Below are 16,333 nucleotides of genomic sequence, written 5' to 3' on the forward strand. Positions count from 1 at the left end.
CACGTTGGATGTGGTTCTGGCTTCACTAGGTGACAGTGGGGCCGGACCTGTCCTTGGCTGAAGGCACCATCATCTCCATGCACCTGCCAGACGAGGAGGAGGAGGAGGATGACGATGAGTTCAGTGATGACGCAGGAGTGAATCACTTAGAGTCAAAAACCAAGGTGAAAGGTGAGCAGCTCTGGCTCTGCGCAGTGTCTGAACAACAACTTACAAATCGGGAGGACGTCCTAAGGCGCTGGACAGTCAGGGGTTTGGGATCAATAGGGGTGGAGGGCAGTGAGGGTGGGGATAGGAGGGTGACCAAAGGCGTGATTGAAGAGGAAGGTGTTGAGAAGGCAAGGGAGGGAATGAGCGGAGGGACTGTGGTATTCCAAAGGGTGGGGTCAGAAAGGCTGAAGGCCTATGGTGAGACAGGTAGGTCGGAGGACATGGATCAAGTCAGAGCCCGCTGAGCAGAGGAAGCTGACAGTTCGGTGTGGTTTAGCAGGTCACAGGTGGGGAGGAGCGAGGCTGTGAAGGGCTTTGTAAGTATTGAAGCAACTCTCGTGTTTGCAAGAGATATAATAAAATCTGTTTGTGTCTCTTTTCACAAGCTTTCGTCGTGTTCTGTCGGATAAAAATGTTAGGATGCAGTGCCTGTGGAGTCCTGTAGCTTAGTGGTTAGAGCACTCGCCTCGCAAGCCCGGGGACCTGGGTTCCAATCCCGGGCAGGGTAAAGCCTTTGGCAAGTTTCCTTACTGCACACTCCTGTTTACCTAGCAATAAGTAGGATTCCGGTTAGGTGATTGGCGGATCGCTTTTCGGGGGGGTAATAATCCCTTCAAAAAAATTTTTTTTTTAAATAAATATGTATTTTGGTCACTCAATCCATGACTGTTTGTGGGATGCTGCTGTGCGCAATTGGCTGCCACGTTTCGCCCACAAAATATACAGTCAATTCACTTCACAGTATATTCTGTGAACCGTTTTGAGACGTCTCAAAGATGTGATAAGGCACTATATCAAATGTGAGGATTATTATTACTCTTATATCGAGATTCTCGTCCATTGTTCAGGTTATAACCAGGACGAGGTAGGGTCCGAGGGCAGAGGCTACATCTGGAGAGTAGCTCACGAGAGTGACGCTGAGGACGAGGAGCTGCTGCAGAACCTGTGGGGTAAGGAACTGAGCGGGTTTCAGTGCCCTGAGCTGTTCATGTCGCTCGTTTACCTATGAAAGCAACGGCCCTCATCTGGGTCACGAGCAGCAGAGAGCGTGCTGTCAGCCAGCAGCCGAGAGGGGTGGCTTGGGAATGGCAGAGAAAGGAAAATTTACTGCACGGAAAGCAGGCCATTCGATCCATCGTCAAGAGGAAGTGACAGATTCCACCTAACGACTCCTGCGGCTACACTGGCACTGAGGTTGCGTAGTGGATCCTTTTTCTTTTCCCCAGTGTCTGTTTACTCCTTAAATATGACATAGTTGGACAGGTTCTGTTGATTCTCAGCGCTCTTCCCCCTCCCCTATTGTGATCGTTAACTGCTCCATTACTTGGAGCTCCGCAGTATAGTGATTTGCGCACATGCCTCGCAAGCAAGAGGACCCGTGTTCGATTCCCAGGGTGGGAAAAACAATAATAATAATTTGGTCGCTCAATCCATGACTGCTTGTGGGAGATTGCTTTACCCAAGTGGCTGTTGCATTTTGTCCACAAAATACACTCCACTTCACAGTATATTCTTTGAAACCCTTTGAGAAGTCTCAATGACGTGATAAGTGGGGCCAATAGAAAATTGCGGAAATATTTGCCAAAGATTGCGGGAAGTTTGCTAATTTGTGCGGAAAATTGCGGGGGGTGATTAGTGCTATTGAGAGGTATATTTTACTGCCGACTTACAGGAGGTCACCACCGCTTGCCTCTCTGGGCTTGCCACCACGCACAGAGAGAGACACACCCACAGACACAAAGGGGTTTGCGTGTAGGGGATGGTGTGTGTGTGTGGAGCAGAGGGGGTGTGTGTAGGGGAGGGTGCTCGTGTGTAGGAGAGGAGGGTGTGTAGCGGTTTGTGTAGTGGAGGGTGTGTGTGTAGCAGAGGATATGTGTAGTGGGGGTTGTAGAGGAGGGGTTGTGTATAGGGGAACGTGTGTAGAGAAAGGGAACGTGTGTAGGGGAGGGTGCGTATGTAGCGGAGGGATGTGTGTGTAGTGGGGGTAGTGTAGTGGGACGGGGGGAGGGGTTGTAGCAGAAGGCTTTGTGTGTGTAGGGGAGGGAGGTGCGTAATAATCAATTCCAGGCAGAGGGTGAAACCTTGGGCAAGTTTCCTTACTCCACACAGAGCCTAATAATAATCCCTCCAAAACCAAAAACAATAATAAATTGGTCATTTTCAATCTACGACTGTGGGACATTGCTGTGCGCAATTGGCTGCCGCGTTTGCCCACAAATATACAGTCAATTCACTTTAAAGTGTGTTCTGTGAAGCGCTTTGGGACATTCTCCCGACGTGAAAAGCGCTATATCAAATGCAAGGATTATTATTATTATTATTATTAATACAAGGAAATGTGTACCGGGAGGTGTGTGTGTGTAGCGGGTGGGAGTCTGTAGCGGTTGTGTGTAGTGGAGGCTGTGTGTAATGGTGTATGTGTGTAGCAGAGGGGTGTGTGTGAAGTAGAGGTTTGTGTGTAGTGGAGGTATGTGTGTGTAGCAGAGGGAAGTGTGTAGCGGGGTGTGGGGGGTGTAGCGGAGGTGTGTGTGTAAGGGAGCGAGTGTGTAGCGGAGGGGTGTGTGTTTAGCGGATTCCGTGGAAAAACTGCGGCCGCACTTTTCTCTTGGCCCAGGTGATACGGCGCTATATTAATTGCAAGATTATTATTATAACCTAAGAGCATCATGAAATGTGTTAAGTCACGTTTACTCGTGACGTTTAACAGCTCCACTGTTACCTGTTGAGTTCTAGTAAACTCGGGTGAGACATTGATTGACATTGTTGTTCTCTCAGGTCTAACTCTGAACCCAGAGTCCGGGACCGAGAGTGAAAGTGAGATGAGTGTGAGCTCACAAGAGCTGGACAGCAGAATTATTTCGCCCCAGTTGGACGATGACAAAGGTGAGGGAGCTGTAGGCACGATCGCTGGGTCATGTGTGCGGTTTCTACTGGAATAGAGGGCGTTCAAAGAGGACCTACTAGAGATCTTAAACTCGGAACAGTTTTTGAGAGGAAAAGTAGTGATAGATTATTCCTGCAGGTTGGGAAATCATTTAGTCTGGGGTGTAAACTCAGCATTGTCATCGGAGGAGGTTACCAGCGCCGTGTCAATGTCACCATTGTCAATGTCACCATTGGCGGGCGGGCCTTCTGCCACTCTGCCCCCACCCTCTGGAACTCCATCCCGCAGTCCCTCCACCTCGCCCCCCCCTCCCTTGCCTCCTTCAAGACCCATCTCAAGACCCTCCTCTTCAACCGTGCTTTCGATTACCCTCCTTCCCCCCCCCCCCCGCCCCCCATCCTCCACCCTCCCTGAACCCGAGCTCGGTTCCGAAACACTGATTGTCCAGTGCCTTGGGACGTCCTCCCGATGTGAAGGGCGCTATACAAATGTAAGTTTGTTGTTAGAAAATAACCCAGTCTCACAGAGGCTTGTTATTATATGGAACTCTTTGTCTCATTGACTGTCACCATTAGAGTATTTCGAGAGGAAAAGAATAAGTAGAAGCATTTGACGAGGAAGAGTATTAAAGGGAAAGAGCGGGGATTGGAATTGGGGTCCATCTGCAAAATGTACAGTCACTTTACAGGAAGTCCCATTAAGCGCTTTCAGGCGCCCTCCTGACGTGAAAAGCGCTGAAGGAAATGCAGATGTTATTATTGGACAAGTTAGCACCAGTGGGGGAGCCGGCACTAGCATAGGCTTGATGGCTACCTGGACACCACTGTAATTTCTGAGATTCTGTGTTTTTGCTGCAGTGTTTCAGAATGAAGTTCTGGGCACGTTACAGCGAGGGCTGGAAGAGAACATCTCCTGTGACAACCTGGTGCTGGAGATCAACTCTCTCAAGTGAGTCCCTTTCACGCTTTGCGGCTCTATTCCCACCGGGTTTGTTTGTGATGAACCGAGGATTGATGCTGCAGGTTCACACACTTCTGTTCCCACTCTGAAGTGCTTCATGAGATTGCGTTCAACTTCTGCTCTTGCGTTGACCACATGGCAGAGATCAGTAAATTGGGGCAACGTGATGAGGCTCAATATCAAATGCAAGGATTATAAAACACCACACGTTGATTTTGATTTTTTTAAAATCGTGGGAGAGCTTTAATCCGGCAAACATAATATTAATAATAATAATAATGATTCTTGCACTTAATATTGCGCCTTATCACATCATTGAGAAGTCTCAAAGCGCTTCACAGAATATGGTGTAAAGTGGATTGACTATATTTTGTGGGCAAAACGCGGCAGCCAATTGGAAACATCACCACAAACAGTCATGGATTGCGTGAACAAATTTAGTCCCCCCACAAAGCGATCCGCCAATTGACTAACAACTGGTTGCCTACTTACTGCTAGGTAAACAGATGCGTGAGGAGTAAGGAACTTGCTCCGTCCAGTAGTCAAATCCAGCTCCTCTCGCTTGCGAGGCGAATGTACTAACTAACTACGGCATAAAATATTTTTAAAAAGATCCTTTTATAACGATTATAAAATGCCACACATTGATTTTTTTAAATGTAGTAACTGCAATATAGGAAAACATGGCGGCTAGCCCCCCATAAACACACACACACGCACACACACACACAGGGTTCCCCCCACACACAGGAGTAAGATGAATGATCAATTGGAGTCGATGTGAATTTGCATGAGAGTGAGAATTGTATTGGCTGGGGAGCCAATTACAGCCTGGAAAAACAGTGTATAATCTTTGCCCACTTGAGACTGAATGGGCTTTTATCATTTACAAACCATTTATAGTAGAATTACAGTGTTTGCGGGGGCTGCCGGGTGTAATTGAAAAGCACATCATAGCAGCTTCAGTGTGAAGTGCAGTTTGAGGGGATGGGGGTTAGTTTGTGCAATTTCTCAATTATCGGCTGTGGTGGGTGTTTACAGGGCTCCAGATACTTCCTCCAAGTAATTGGAAGAAATTGTGCGGTCAGGGACCATGTCTGTGTAATGTAAGACCTGTGTAACCTTAGTTACATTGTAAGTAAAATTACTTTTCCGGAGATAATAATCTCTTCAAAATAAAATTTAAAAAAATAATAATAATTTGGTCACTCAATCCACCACTGCTTGTGGGATACTGCTGTGCGCAATCGGCTGCCGTGATTCAACCACAAAATACACAGTCACTCCACTTTACAGTGTATCTTGTGAAGCGCTTTGGACGACTCAAAGATGTGATAAGGCGCTAAATCAAATGCAAGGATTATTTTTACTATGTTTGCAGGGTTAAAGCTCTCCCGACTGCAATGGGACCCCGTGTCCCACTTGAAGGTCGGATATTTCAATATTTACAAGAGTGTAACTTTGCACATGTTCACGTCTCAATGCTTGTCATTTTCAGACCAGGCTCCAGTGTGCTGGACAGTTATTGTCTTAACCTCAGTCGTCACTTGTGTGACAAAGCATTTTGTGCATGGAAAAAAACTAATTTCTGACCTCCCCTTAACTCTTCCTGTAAAACTCTTGAGCTCAGGCCCAGTTTGTGACCAATCAGCAGGAGTAGTTTATTACTAACTACCACTCAAAACCTTTCAGAATTTTGAAGCACTTTGTTGTAATTATAATCATCCTTACATTCGATATAGTGCCGTTGAGACGTCTCGAAGCACTTCACAGAATATACTGTAAAGTGAATTGATTGTATTCTGTGGACGAAATACGGGTGCAAATTGAATTTAATAATTGCATTTAATAATCTCCACTTAACGCTTTGTTTAGTGCATGACCCCCTTCTCCCGCTCGCACATTTATCAAACTTGTGTTCCTCTATGTGAATCTGACTGATTTTCAGGTATGCGTATAACATTACTCTGAAGGATGTGATGCAGATTACAATGAAGGTAGTTTTGGAGATGCCATTGCAACAGCACGGGCCTGGGGTGGGCTCAGTGCAGTACAGCAACACCGTCCTCTCTGTGAGTAGAGAACCTTTCATCTCCATCCTACATAATACATCAATAACAATACATGTGTACAGCGCCTTTCATGTCGGGAGGATATCCCAAGGCGCTGGACAGTCAAGGACTTGCACCTGAGCTGGGGGTTGGGATCAGGATGGGTGGAGGGCGGGAAGGGTAGGGGGTAGGAGTGTGACTGAAGAGGGTCAAAGAGGGGGGTCTTGAAGGAGAATAGGGAGGGGATGGGGCAAAGTGACTGTGGGGTGGAGTTCCAAAGGGTAGGGGGCAGGAAGGCTGAAGGCCCGATTGCCTTTGGTGGGGCAGATGGTGCGGTTTGTGGAGCGAGCCAGAGTCCACTGAATGGAGGGAGTGGACAGGTCGGTGTGGAGTTAGCAGGCCACAGAGGTAGGGAGGAGCAAGGCTGTTTTCTACCTACTCTCCGTTACATCACGCTGTGGTTGTTTATAAACTGTGTTTATTTGGGTTGTTTGTGGTGATGGTTGAATGGAGCGTAGCTCGGACGTGCTTTTGCTTGTCTTCTTACGTTAGGTTCTGTGGTCGCCGGCAGCGCTATGGCATGTTCTTAGCGTGGCCACAAGGTGGCGTGTGCCACATTGCAACAGGGAGGGAGTCATCCAGGATGTGTGGCGGGGAGGGCGGTGGGTGGGGGGGGGTGTGGGAGTGGAATAGAGCGCAATGAATAAACAGATGTAGAAAATCCTGATTGAAACGAACTGATGCCGAGAATGGACTTGATGCTTGTTTCCATTAACGAGCAGTAACGAGGCTTTCTGTGTCCCATCCATTCGTCCAAAATAGATACCCAGGAACTTACAGCACTGAAAAACCCAGTGCAGTCCATGTGGCTGGTACCAATCAACCTGAGTCCCCATGTGCTCTCAGCACCACATGGCACTCCTGAATATCCAATACGTGTTTGTGTTTCCGCTATTCCTACATTTCTGTCCTCCTTTCATTTCTAACCCAAATCGGCATTACAGGGGAAAGGAAACAAATTGCAACCTCAGCCCCAGTTGCTATATAAATCTGTCTGAATTGCAGTGCGACACAGAGCTTTCTGTAAACTACCACAAAGCTTGAACTTGGACCTCAATCTTCAAGAATCATGCTTCTAATTACATCAGTGTAATAATTTTCCCCATGTGAGTTGTCTTGAGTGAACTTGCTGAACAGCAGCTAGGTTTGTGCTGAGGACTGCACTGAGTCGTGTGTCGATCAGCTTGCCTCAAAATGGGACAGTGTTGTACCATCTAACTTGGCTCGTGCTCTGTCCCCTGCAGGAGGGGATAGAGCACAAAAAACAAAACTTTGCACAATAGTCTTAGCAAAAAAAAGAAAGATTTATTTTGGAGTCCTGTAGCTTTGTGGTTAGAACACTCGCCTCACAAGCAAGATGACCTGGGTTCGATTCCGGGCAGGACGAAACTTTGGGCAAGTTTCCTTACTCCAAACACCTCTGCTTACTTAGCCGTAAGGAGGAACCCGGTTAAACTCGATTGGCGAATAGCTTTTCCAGGGGTAATAATCCTTTCAAAAAATATATATAAATAATAATTTGGTCACTGAAAACATGACTGTTTGTGGGACACTGCTGTGCGCAATTGCCTGCTGTGTTTCACCCGCAAAATATACAGTTAATTCACTTTCCAGTATATTCAGTGAAGCACTTTGAGACACCTTGATACAGTGCTATATCAAATCCAAGGATTATTTTAACAAGGAAGTTCTGTAGATCTGTCTTCTCCACACTTTCCCCTCACATTTCCCAGCCTTATATTGGGTTCAATTATCCCTTAGACCTGGTGCCAATTACCACAACTCCATTCAAGCCTAAAACAAAAACAGAAGTGGCCGGGAACACTCAGCAGGTCAGGCAGCATCTATGGAGAAAGGAAAGTGAGTCAACGACCCTTCGTCAGAACATGACAAAGTGTCATGGACCCAAAAGGTTACCTCACTTTTCTCTCTCCGTAGATGCTGCCTGACTTGCTGAGTGTTCCCGGCCGCTTCTGTATTTGTTTCGAATTTCCAGCATCTGCAGTATTTTGTGTTTTTTTTCCATTCAAGCCTGAGTGGACTCCAGCCCTTGTTGTGTTAGCTCTCTTTACAACAGTAACAACAAATTTACATGTGTATAGTGCCTTTTGGGTCGGGAGGATGTCCCAAGTCACTGGACAGTCAGGGTTTCGGACCCGAGCTGGGGGTCGGGATCGGAGAAGTTGGAGGCCGGGCAGTGGGGGGAAGGAGGTTGATCAAAGGCACGGTCGAAGAAGAGGGTCTTGAAGGAGGCAAGAGAGGGAGCGAGGCAGAGGGACTTGCAGAATGGAGTCCAGATGATGGGGGCAGAGTGGCAGAGGCCCACCCGTCAGGGGTGGGGCAGGTGAGGCGGGGGACGTGAAGCAGGCTGAGGGGAGCCCACTGAGGGGAGGGAGCGGACAGCTTGGAAGCCGCAGAGGTAGGGAGAGCAAGGCCATAGAGGGCTTTGAAGATGAGGACCAGGATCTTGAACTGTATCCTCTGTGTGATGGGAAGCCGGTGGTGTCAGTTGATGATGGGAGTGATAGGGTCACAGAACCTGGTGCGAGAGAGGACACGGGCTGCAGAGTTCTGGAAGATCTGCAGCCTCTGTAGGAAGACGTTGGGAAGGCCGACAAGCAGGGAGTTTGTGTAGTCAAGCCTGATTTTCCCCTGTTTTTTGGTCACACGTGTTTGAAATGGGGGGGAAAAATCTAGATTGAAAAAAAGCAAGCAGTGAATGGCCCTCCCTCGTGACCAGAGAGTCCAAGCGTTTCAAGCGCTGTGAGTTGACGTGAAATAAATGTATGTTTACGATATAAATGTATTGCTAACCGGTAATATAATCACGGCTGTGTTACCAACTATCTGCAAATATGAAGATTAAAGTTGTGAAGCTGTTATTTTCACCCTTTTCCTCTCCAGCTCCTGAAGCGGTGGATGCCTGTGTTCAAAAACTATGTGAAGAGAGCGTCTGATCAGCTGGACTGCCTGGTGGCCATTGAGGAATTCTTCACCGAACAGGAAGCCCTCAGTCTCTCCCTTGTCAAGGTAGATCCCACCAAACCTTCACCACTTAGAGAGCCACGTAAGCAATATTTTATCCCGTTGCCGGACAGAGCCTGAGACTCTGGTGACAGTCTCCTGGTTGGCTTGGGGCCTGAGAGTCACCTGTAGTTGCTCGTCGGACAATGAAGTTGGAAATGGTTTGGGGGCCGGATTCGGCCCCTGGGCTGCCAGTTGGGCCGCCCTGGTTTAGCTGCCCACAGCACAATGGCTCAGAGACTCTCTCTGCCTTCCTCTCTCTTTGTCTCACCCTCATTGCCTCCCTCTGTCTCACTGAAGCTTGCTGACTCACATGCACTTGCTGTCTTTAAAGTCCATCTCAAGACCTCCCTCTACCCCTCCTTCAGTCACCCTCCTGCCCCCTCCCTCCCTGGCCTCCATCCCTCCTGATCCCACCCACCCCAGCTCACGAGCACATCACTGACTGTCCAGAGCTTTGGGGCGTCCTCCCGACATGAAAGGCGCTGTGTGCATGTAATGTGTTGTTAATGTTGCCCGTTTGCTTCTCTCACTCGCATGCACGCACAGACTTAAGCACACAATCTCACGCACCAACACACGCTCCTGTGTGCGAGTATAACTGACTACACTGGTGTTTGTGTTGTGATGCCAGTCAGTCTATTACCCTTTCGCCTCATCAGGCTGAACTCCTCTTTCACCTGCCAAGTGTTCACCACAAGGACTGGAACCAGTTTAGTGCAGCTGTCTGTTGCTTCCAGCACTAACCTCACATATGGGGAAGCGCAGTGTCTGCCAATAACTGCGTCTCCCAGTTCTGACAGCGCTAATAAACCCGACCCTTCAGTTGAATTACTGGCCTGTAACTTCCTGTCAGTCTCCCATTACTTTGTTTGATACGCCATGTGCATGATCTGCATTTAGATATTTTTTATCGCTTTGCTTCAATTGAGGGATTCATAAAAAGTTTACAACAGTGGGTGCTGGTGCTCGCTCCCCCACTGGAGCTCTACTCTAACCCCATTCCCTGCTCTCTCCCTCCCCCCATGGTGTCTGTGCTGGGGCTCGCTCCCCCACTGGAGCTCTCTACTCTAACCCCATTCCCTGCTCTCTCTCTCTCCCCATTGGTCTGTGCTGGGGCTCGCTCCCACTGGAGCTCTCTACTCTACCCCATTCCTCCTCTCTCTCTCTCTCCCCCATTGGTCTGTGCTGGGGCTCGTTCCCCCACTGGAGCTCTCTACTCTACCCCATTCCCTCCTCTCTCTCTCTCGCCCCATGGTGTCTGTGCTGGGGCTCACTCCCCCACTGGAGCTCTCTACTCTTACCCCATTCCCTGCTCTCTCTCTCCCCCCATCGTGTCGGCTGGTGCTCGCTCCCCTACTCTCTAACCCCATTCTGCTGCTCCTTGCCAAACCCTTTAATGTTCATTTCCCTCAAGTGTTTATCCAATTCCCTTTTAAATACTGTCATGACCTTAGCTTCGGCAGCCATGTGTGCTAAATCACTTCACATTTTAACAACCTTCTTTATCTCTTCAAATAATCTCTTCCTCCTTTTCTTATGAATCACTATTTTCTGCTGAATTTTTTGCAGTTTGAGCCCCACCTCTATCATCCTGTCTCCTCAACTGCATTGGCACCTGCCTCTTCTCGCTCAACCAGCTCAGGATCGCACTGTCTCTAAGCTGCTTCGAGACATTTTCATAAGGCAACAACACTATGTAAAGTGCAAGTTGTTTTTGTTACGGTCCAAAAAAAATTATAATAATGTGGTCACTCACTCCACGACTGTTTGTGGGACACTGCTGTGCGCAATTAACTGCCACATATTGCCTACAAAATGCAGTCAATCCACTCCACAGTATATCCTGTGAAGTGAATTGAGACATCTCAGCGATGTGGTAAGGCGCTATATAAATCAAGTTGTTGTATACCAAATGCAACGATTATTATTATATAAAGGTGAGTGTTGAGGCCGCTGAGGGTGTGTGATCAAATTCCACATTTCACCATTGGCTCCCGTGAGTTGTTGCTCAGGTTGTTGTCTGAATGGGTTGGAACCTGTTGTTGGAGCCTTATACCGTACAGGACTGGCTGGCAGCACTAGCGATACCCAGTGAGCAATCATCTGCTGGTTACGAGCCTGAGCTAACAGCTTGGAACCAGACGTGGTCTGCCCAAGCTGCAGAATGGAAGTAAAGTGGTGAGGTTTGTTCGGATTAACCACGCGTAATATTAACAGATGTAGTATTAGTTAAGCCACTCACCGCTGGCAAGGGAGCTGGTTATTCCACCCTGCTCCCTCTGACAAGCACGTCCTTCACACCGTGTTAAATGATCCAGAATAAAATGCCTTCAAGGTCAAACTTCTCAAAGCACGTCACAAGCGAATCGTGATCAAATGTAGCAAGTTTTGTAAGAGGCAGAAAAGTGACTTATCGGCGGGCGGGCCTTCAGGCACACTGCCCCTGCCCTCTGGAACTCCCACGTTCTCTTAGCCTTGCTCCCTCGCCTCCTTCAAGGCGTGTCTCAAGACTCTGACAATGCCTTTGGTCACCCTCCCTGCCCTCCACCCCTCCCGATCCCACCCTCTGCTCAGGTCCAAATCCCTGACTGTCCAACTCCTTGGGAATTCCTCCCGACGTGAAAGGCGCTGTGTAAATGTAATTTGTTATTGCTGTTACAAATCAAAACTGAATTGTCCACAATTCTGTGCAATCTAAAAGAATTAAAGGCGAGATGGTATTGTAGGCTAATACCAGGAATTTTCCTGCGCTTTAATTTGGCCATGTTTGTAAATGCATGTCTGCTTCCTGCCATTAGCCTGTTTGCCATTAAGTTTATTGACTGCACAAATGTTCCTTTGTAATAGACTGCCACTTCCCTGCGCCAAGCCGAGCACAGAAATAGAAACAGGCCGATCAGATGTTTGCTGGGATTACAATATTAATAATATAATCCTTGCATTTGTATAGTGCCTTATCACCCCTTTGAGACGTCTCAAAGCGGTTCACAGACTATACGGTAATGTGAATTGACTGTATATTTTGTGGATGAAACGCTGCTGCCAATTGCGCACAACAGTGTCCCACAAACAGTCGTGGATTGAGTGACCAAATTATTTTTTTTTGAAGGGAATATTACCCGCTGCAAAAGCGATCCGCCAATTGACTAACAGTCGGGTTTCTACTTACTGCTGGGTAAACAGAAGCCCGTGGAGTAAGGAAACTTGCCCAAAATTTCGCCCCACCCGGGAATCAAGCCCAGGTCCTCTCTCTTGTGAGGAGAGTGCTCTAACCGATACACTACAGGACTTCACGATATTCCAATTCAGAAAGAAGAAAAAAAGTAACTTTATAGTGCCTCATCATGTCAGAAGTTTTATAATCACCTCTTAACTGAAGTGACTGTTTTCATAGGGTTAACAAGGGTAATTGGACTTGAGTTACAGATCAGCGATGATCTTATAGAATGGTGGAACAGGCTCAAGGGGCTGAATGGCCTACTCCTATTTCTACGTACTATTGGCTGGGATCTAGGCACAGGATAGAGCAGCTCTCGAAGCCTGGCTCAGCTACTGATGTTGTCCACGTTGCAACATTCTGATGTGTTCAGCCATAATAGGTGAGGGTGTGGACCTGGAAGTCGACCTGTTGGGAACCAGGGAGTCGGTGGAGGCTTCAGAGTGATTTTGTTAAGTGTGTGGTTTCTGCTTTAGGTGCTGATGGCGTTCTACCAGCAGGAGGTGTTAGCAGAGGAGACCATCTTCCGTTGGTTCTCTCAGGCCGCCTCTACCGATCAGGGGAAAAAGCTTCGCAAGCATCAAGGGGTGAGTTAGTGTCGGGCGGGCCTGACTCCCTGACCATCCAGCGGCATGGGACGTTTTCCCAAAAGTGAGAGGTGCTGTGTAAATATAATTTGTTGTTGTTGTTGCCCAACGCTCTGTGCAGTCCAACTCCTGTGTGGACGTTTGCTCACGGCAGTGGTTCTCGTCACCAAACCTATGGAAAGTATCGTCAGGGATTTAGAATTGTGTGGAATGTTACTGCACAGAATGCAGCCATTCGGCCAAACTAATCCGTGCCCATGTTTATACTCCAACTAAGCCTCCTAATCCCTCACCCGTAGCCCTCTATATTCTCTGCTCTCTCTTGAATGTGCCAAAAGCGTTCAAAGTGTAGCTGTATTTTTAGCTGTATTTTTCAAGCCTCTTCCACCATTGTCCCAACGATGTCCTGTAGCCACCCTGTACTGGTTAGCGAGCTTGCCTTGCAAGCGAGAGGATCTGGGTTTGATTCCCGGCAGGGTGAAACCTTAGGCACATTTCCTTTCTCCACATACCTCTGTTTACCTAGCAGTAAGTAGGAACCTGGTTGTTAGTCGATCGGTGCATCGAACATCATCAAAACGCCAAGTACAAAGAGGTTCTAGACTTCTTCACCTCAAAAATTGAAAACATCCACTTGGCTGCATCGTCCTCTTCCCAACCCCTGCCGTGTCCCACCCAAACCATCCACACCGCCTTTCCCCTCTGCCACGGCTCCTGCCACTCCCCAATCCTTACACACCTTTGCCCCCATTTCTCCCTCCTCACTCTCAACCACAAACACCCGGATGAAGTTCATCACCTGCTGCCTCGACCCCCTCCCCACCGGCATACTGACCCGGACCAAACTCCAGGCTCCACTGGCTCACCATCACCGAACGGATCAACATCAAGATTCTCACACTCGTGTTCAAATCCATTCACTCTCTGGCACCTCCCTACCTCTCCGACTTCCTCACTCCCCAGTCCATCAACCGGCACCTCTGCTCAACTGGCACCGGCCTCCTGCTCGTCCCTCGCACCCTCTGCCCCATCATCAGAGGTCGCACTTTCAGCCACTACACCCCAAAGCTCTGGAACATTCACCCTGAATCCCTCCACCGTGCCCTCTCCCCTTTTTCAAGTCCTGCCTGAAAACTCTCCTCTTTGACCGAGCTTATGGCCACCTTGCCCTTCCCCCGACTCAGAGTCAGGCTCCACCACTGTTAAGCGCTCTGAGACGCTACCCTACGTGGAGGGCTATATAAGTGCAAGTTGTTGTGTTTTTCAGCTGTGAGGGAAGTCAAACCTCTTCTGCCATTTTTGTTCAGAGTCCCACTGTGTAGTGGTTAGCGTGCTTGCCTCACAAGTGAGAGGACCCGGGTTCGATTCCCTAAGAGAGAAGCCTTAGGCACGTTTCCTTACACCACACGCCTCTTTTTACCTGCAGTAAGTAGGAACCCAGTTGTTAGTCGATCAGCGCATTGCTTTCCGGGAGAAATAATCCCTTCAAAAAAAATAATAATAATGATTCGGTCACTCAATCCACCACTCTTTGTGGGATGTTGCTGTGCGCAATTGGCTGCCAAATTTTGCCCTCAAAATACTCAATCAATCCACTTTACAGTATATTCTGCGATGCGCTTTGAGACGTTATTATCGTTGTTTTTATTTATGGCCCAACCTTTACTCCCAGGCCTTTCCCCCTACCCCGTGCTAGCCTTATTTCCCCAACTAATATCCATCCCGCAATCCCTAATTAATTCCGCTAAGCATCTGACTCGCACGGAAAAGAACATCTACACATTCCTGCCGGCGGAGGGAGACCAGGATACTAAGTAGGGAAAGCGAGGTGCATGAGAACAATTTTTTGAGGCGTGGTTATATAATGAGTGGTTTGAGTTTTAAAAAAATGCCTGTGGTCAGGAATCCAAGATTCTGACTTGCCCGAGATTCAGACTGCACAGACTCTGTGTGTGGGGGACAGTGGTAGTGAAGTCTGGGTGCGTTTCAGTGTGTGGGTATGTGGCGTGGGGGAACAGGGTTTTGTTCTGGTTAGGATTGATGCTACTTGGCTGTGTCGTGTCAAGATCTTGTTTTCAAGATCCTCTCACTCGTCTTAAAATGTCTTCTTGCCCTGGCACCTCCCTACCTCCCCGACCTGCTTTCTCCCCACTCCACTACGCATTTGTTGCCTCCGCTCGACTGGCTCTGGTCTCCTGCTTGTTCCTCATCCCCTCTGTTCCACCATCGGTGGCTGCACTTTCAGCCACTACGCCTCAAAACTCTGGAACACTCTCCCTCTATCCCTCCACCTTGCCCCCTCCTTCCCCGTCTTCAGATTATGCCTGAAGACCTTCCTTACCTTCCGTAAAATCGTGCTTACGGTCCCCTCCCCCAGTTTGGGGTTATGTTCTCCCACTGTCAAGTGCTCTGGGTACTGTACCCTGTGTGAGGAGCGCTATATACATACAAGTTGTTTTTATTGTGTCTTGTAATGTTGCCTGATTCCCAAATCTTCTTTTTCCACACCCGTAGCTCCAGAAGTTTATCCAGTGGCTGGAAGAAGCCGAAGAGGAATCCTCCGAAGAGGGGGATTAACCGTGGAGACGGGATCGCGGACATTCACGTTACAGAGTCGCGGGGGAGAGAAAGAGCGAGTGAGCGAGCGCATGGCTCGCACAGGACCTAGTCTGGTTGGAAGCAGCTGAGGCTCGGGTATGTGTGTGTGGTTTTTGGTATTGAAGAACTCAATGTGAGGAGTGATCGGGGCAGGGAAGCCCGGACCAGGCTGTCGCTGCCGCCAGTTTGTGTGGCACCTCGTCAATTTTTGCACATCCCGGGAGAAGGAGCATCACTTTATACCCACAGAGCAAGTCAGAGCAGAGACTGAGGCGTGGGCTGCCAAACTACTAGCATAACCAGGATGAAACTCAGCATGGGAATATTAAAAGATCCTTTTTTTATCTTTCTATCTCATTCTCTCTCTCTTTCTGTTTTTCGCTGTCTTTTTCTCTCTCTCTCTCTCTCTCTCCCTCCCCCTCTCTCTCCATTTATTTCTCCCTCCGTCTCTCCCTCTCTCTCTACTTGGAATCATCCACGTTTCTCTTGCCTTGTCAGGATGACCACGAGAGAAACAAATAGTGTACGTGTGTGTGTGTGAGAGAGAGAGAGAGGGGGGTGGGTGTTGGAAGGATGGGGGGGGGGCTCCCAGAGCACAGAAATGCCAATGCTCAATGTGTTTGAGGCGCAGAAATAAACAATAGCCACTTGAGCGTGCGCTGGTCAACGTCTGTTAATCTCTACCCTATTTGAAAGGAATCAAAACCCTTCAGGAGAGGACAGGCATTGCCCTCTCTGT

At 48.4% G+C, this 16,333-nt stretch overlaps 1 protein-coding gene across 1 annotated transcript in view; it reads left to right on the forward strand.

The window, feature by feature from the left end:
* Positions 1–15,944, forward strand: part of eif2b5 (eukaryotic translation initiation factor 2B, subunit 5 epsilon) — a 28,177-nt gene extending 12,233 nt beyond the window's left edge. Inside the window, exons 9-16 of the mRNA XM_007907756.2 lie at positions 30–171; positions 1,059–1,160; positions 2,986–3,093; positions 3,952–4,042; positions 6,003–6,126; positions 9,070–9,195; positions 12,886–12,996; positions 15,511–15,944. Coding sequence (XP_007905947.1) covers positions 30–171; positions 1,059–1,160; positions 2,986–3,093; positions 3,952–4,042; positions 6,003–6,126; positions 9,070–9,195; positions 12,886–12,996; positions 15,511–15,573 — 867 coding nt within the window. The 3' untranslated portion in view covers positions 15,574–15,944. The remainder of the gene's footprint in view (positions 1–29; positions 172–1,058; positions 1,161–2,985; positions 3,094–3,951; positions 4,043–6,002; positions 6,127–9,069; positions 9,196–12,885; positions 12,997–15,510) is intronic.
* The last annotated feature ends 389 nt before the right edge of the window (positions 15,945–16,333 follow it).

This window comes from Callorhinchus milii, unplaced genomic scaffold, assembly GCF_018977255.1.
Source record: "Callorhinchus milii isolate IMCB2004 unplaced genomic scaffold, IMCB_Cmil_1.0 Scaffold11, whole genome shotgun sequence".
NCBI lineage: Eukaryota > Metazoa > Chordata > Chondrichthyes > Chimaeriformes > Callorhinchidae > Callorhinchus > Callorhinchus milii.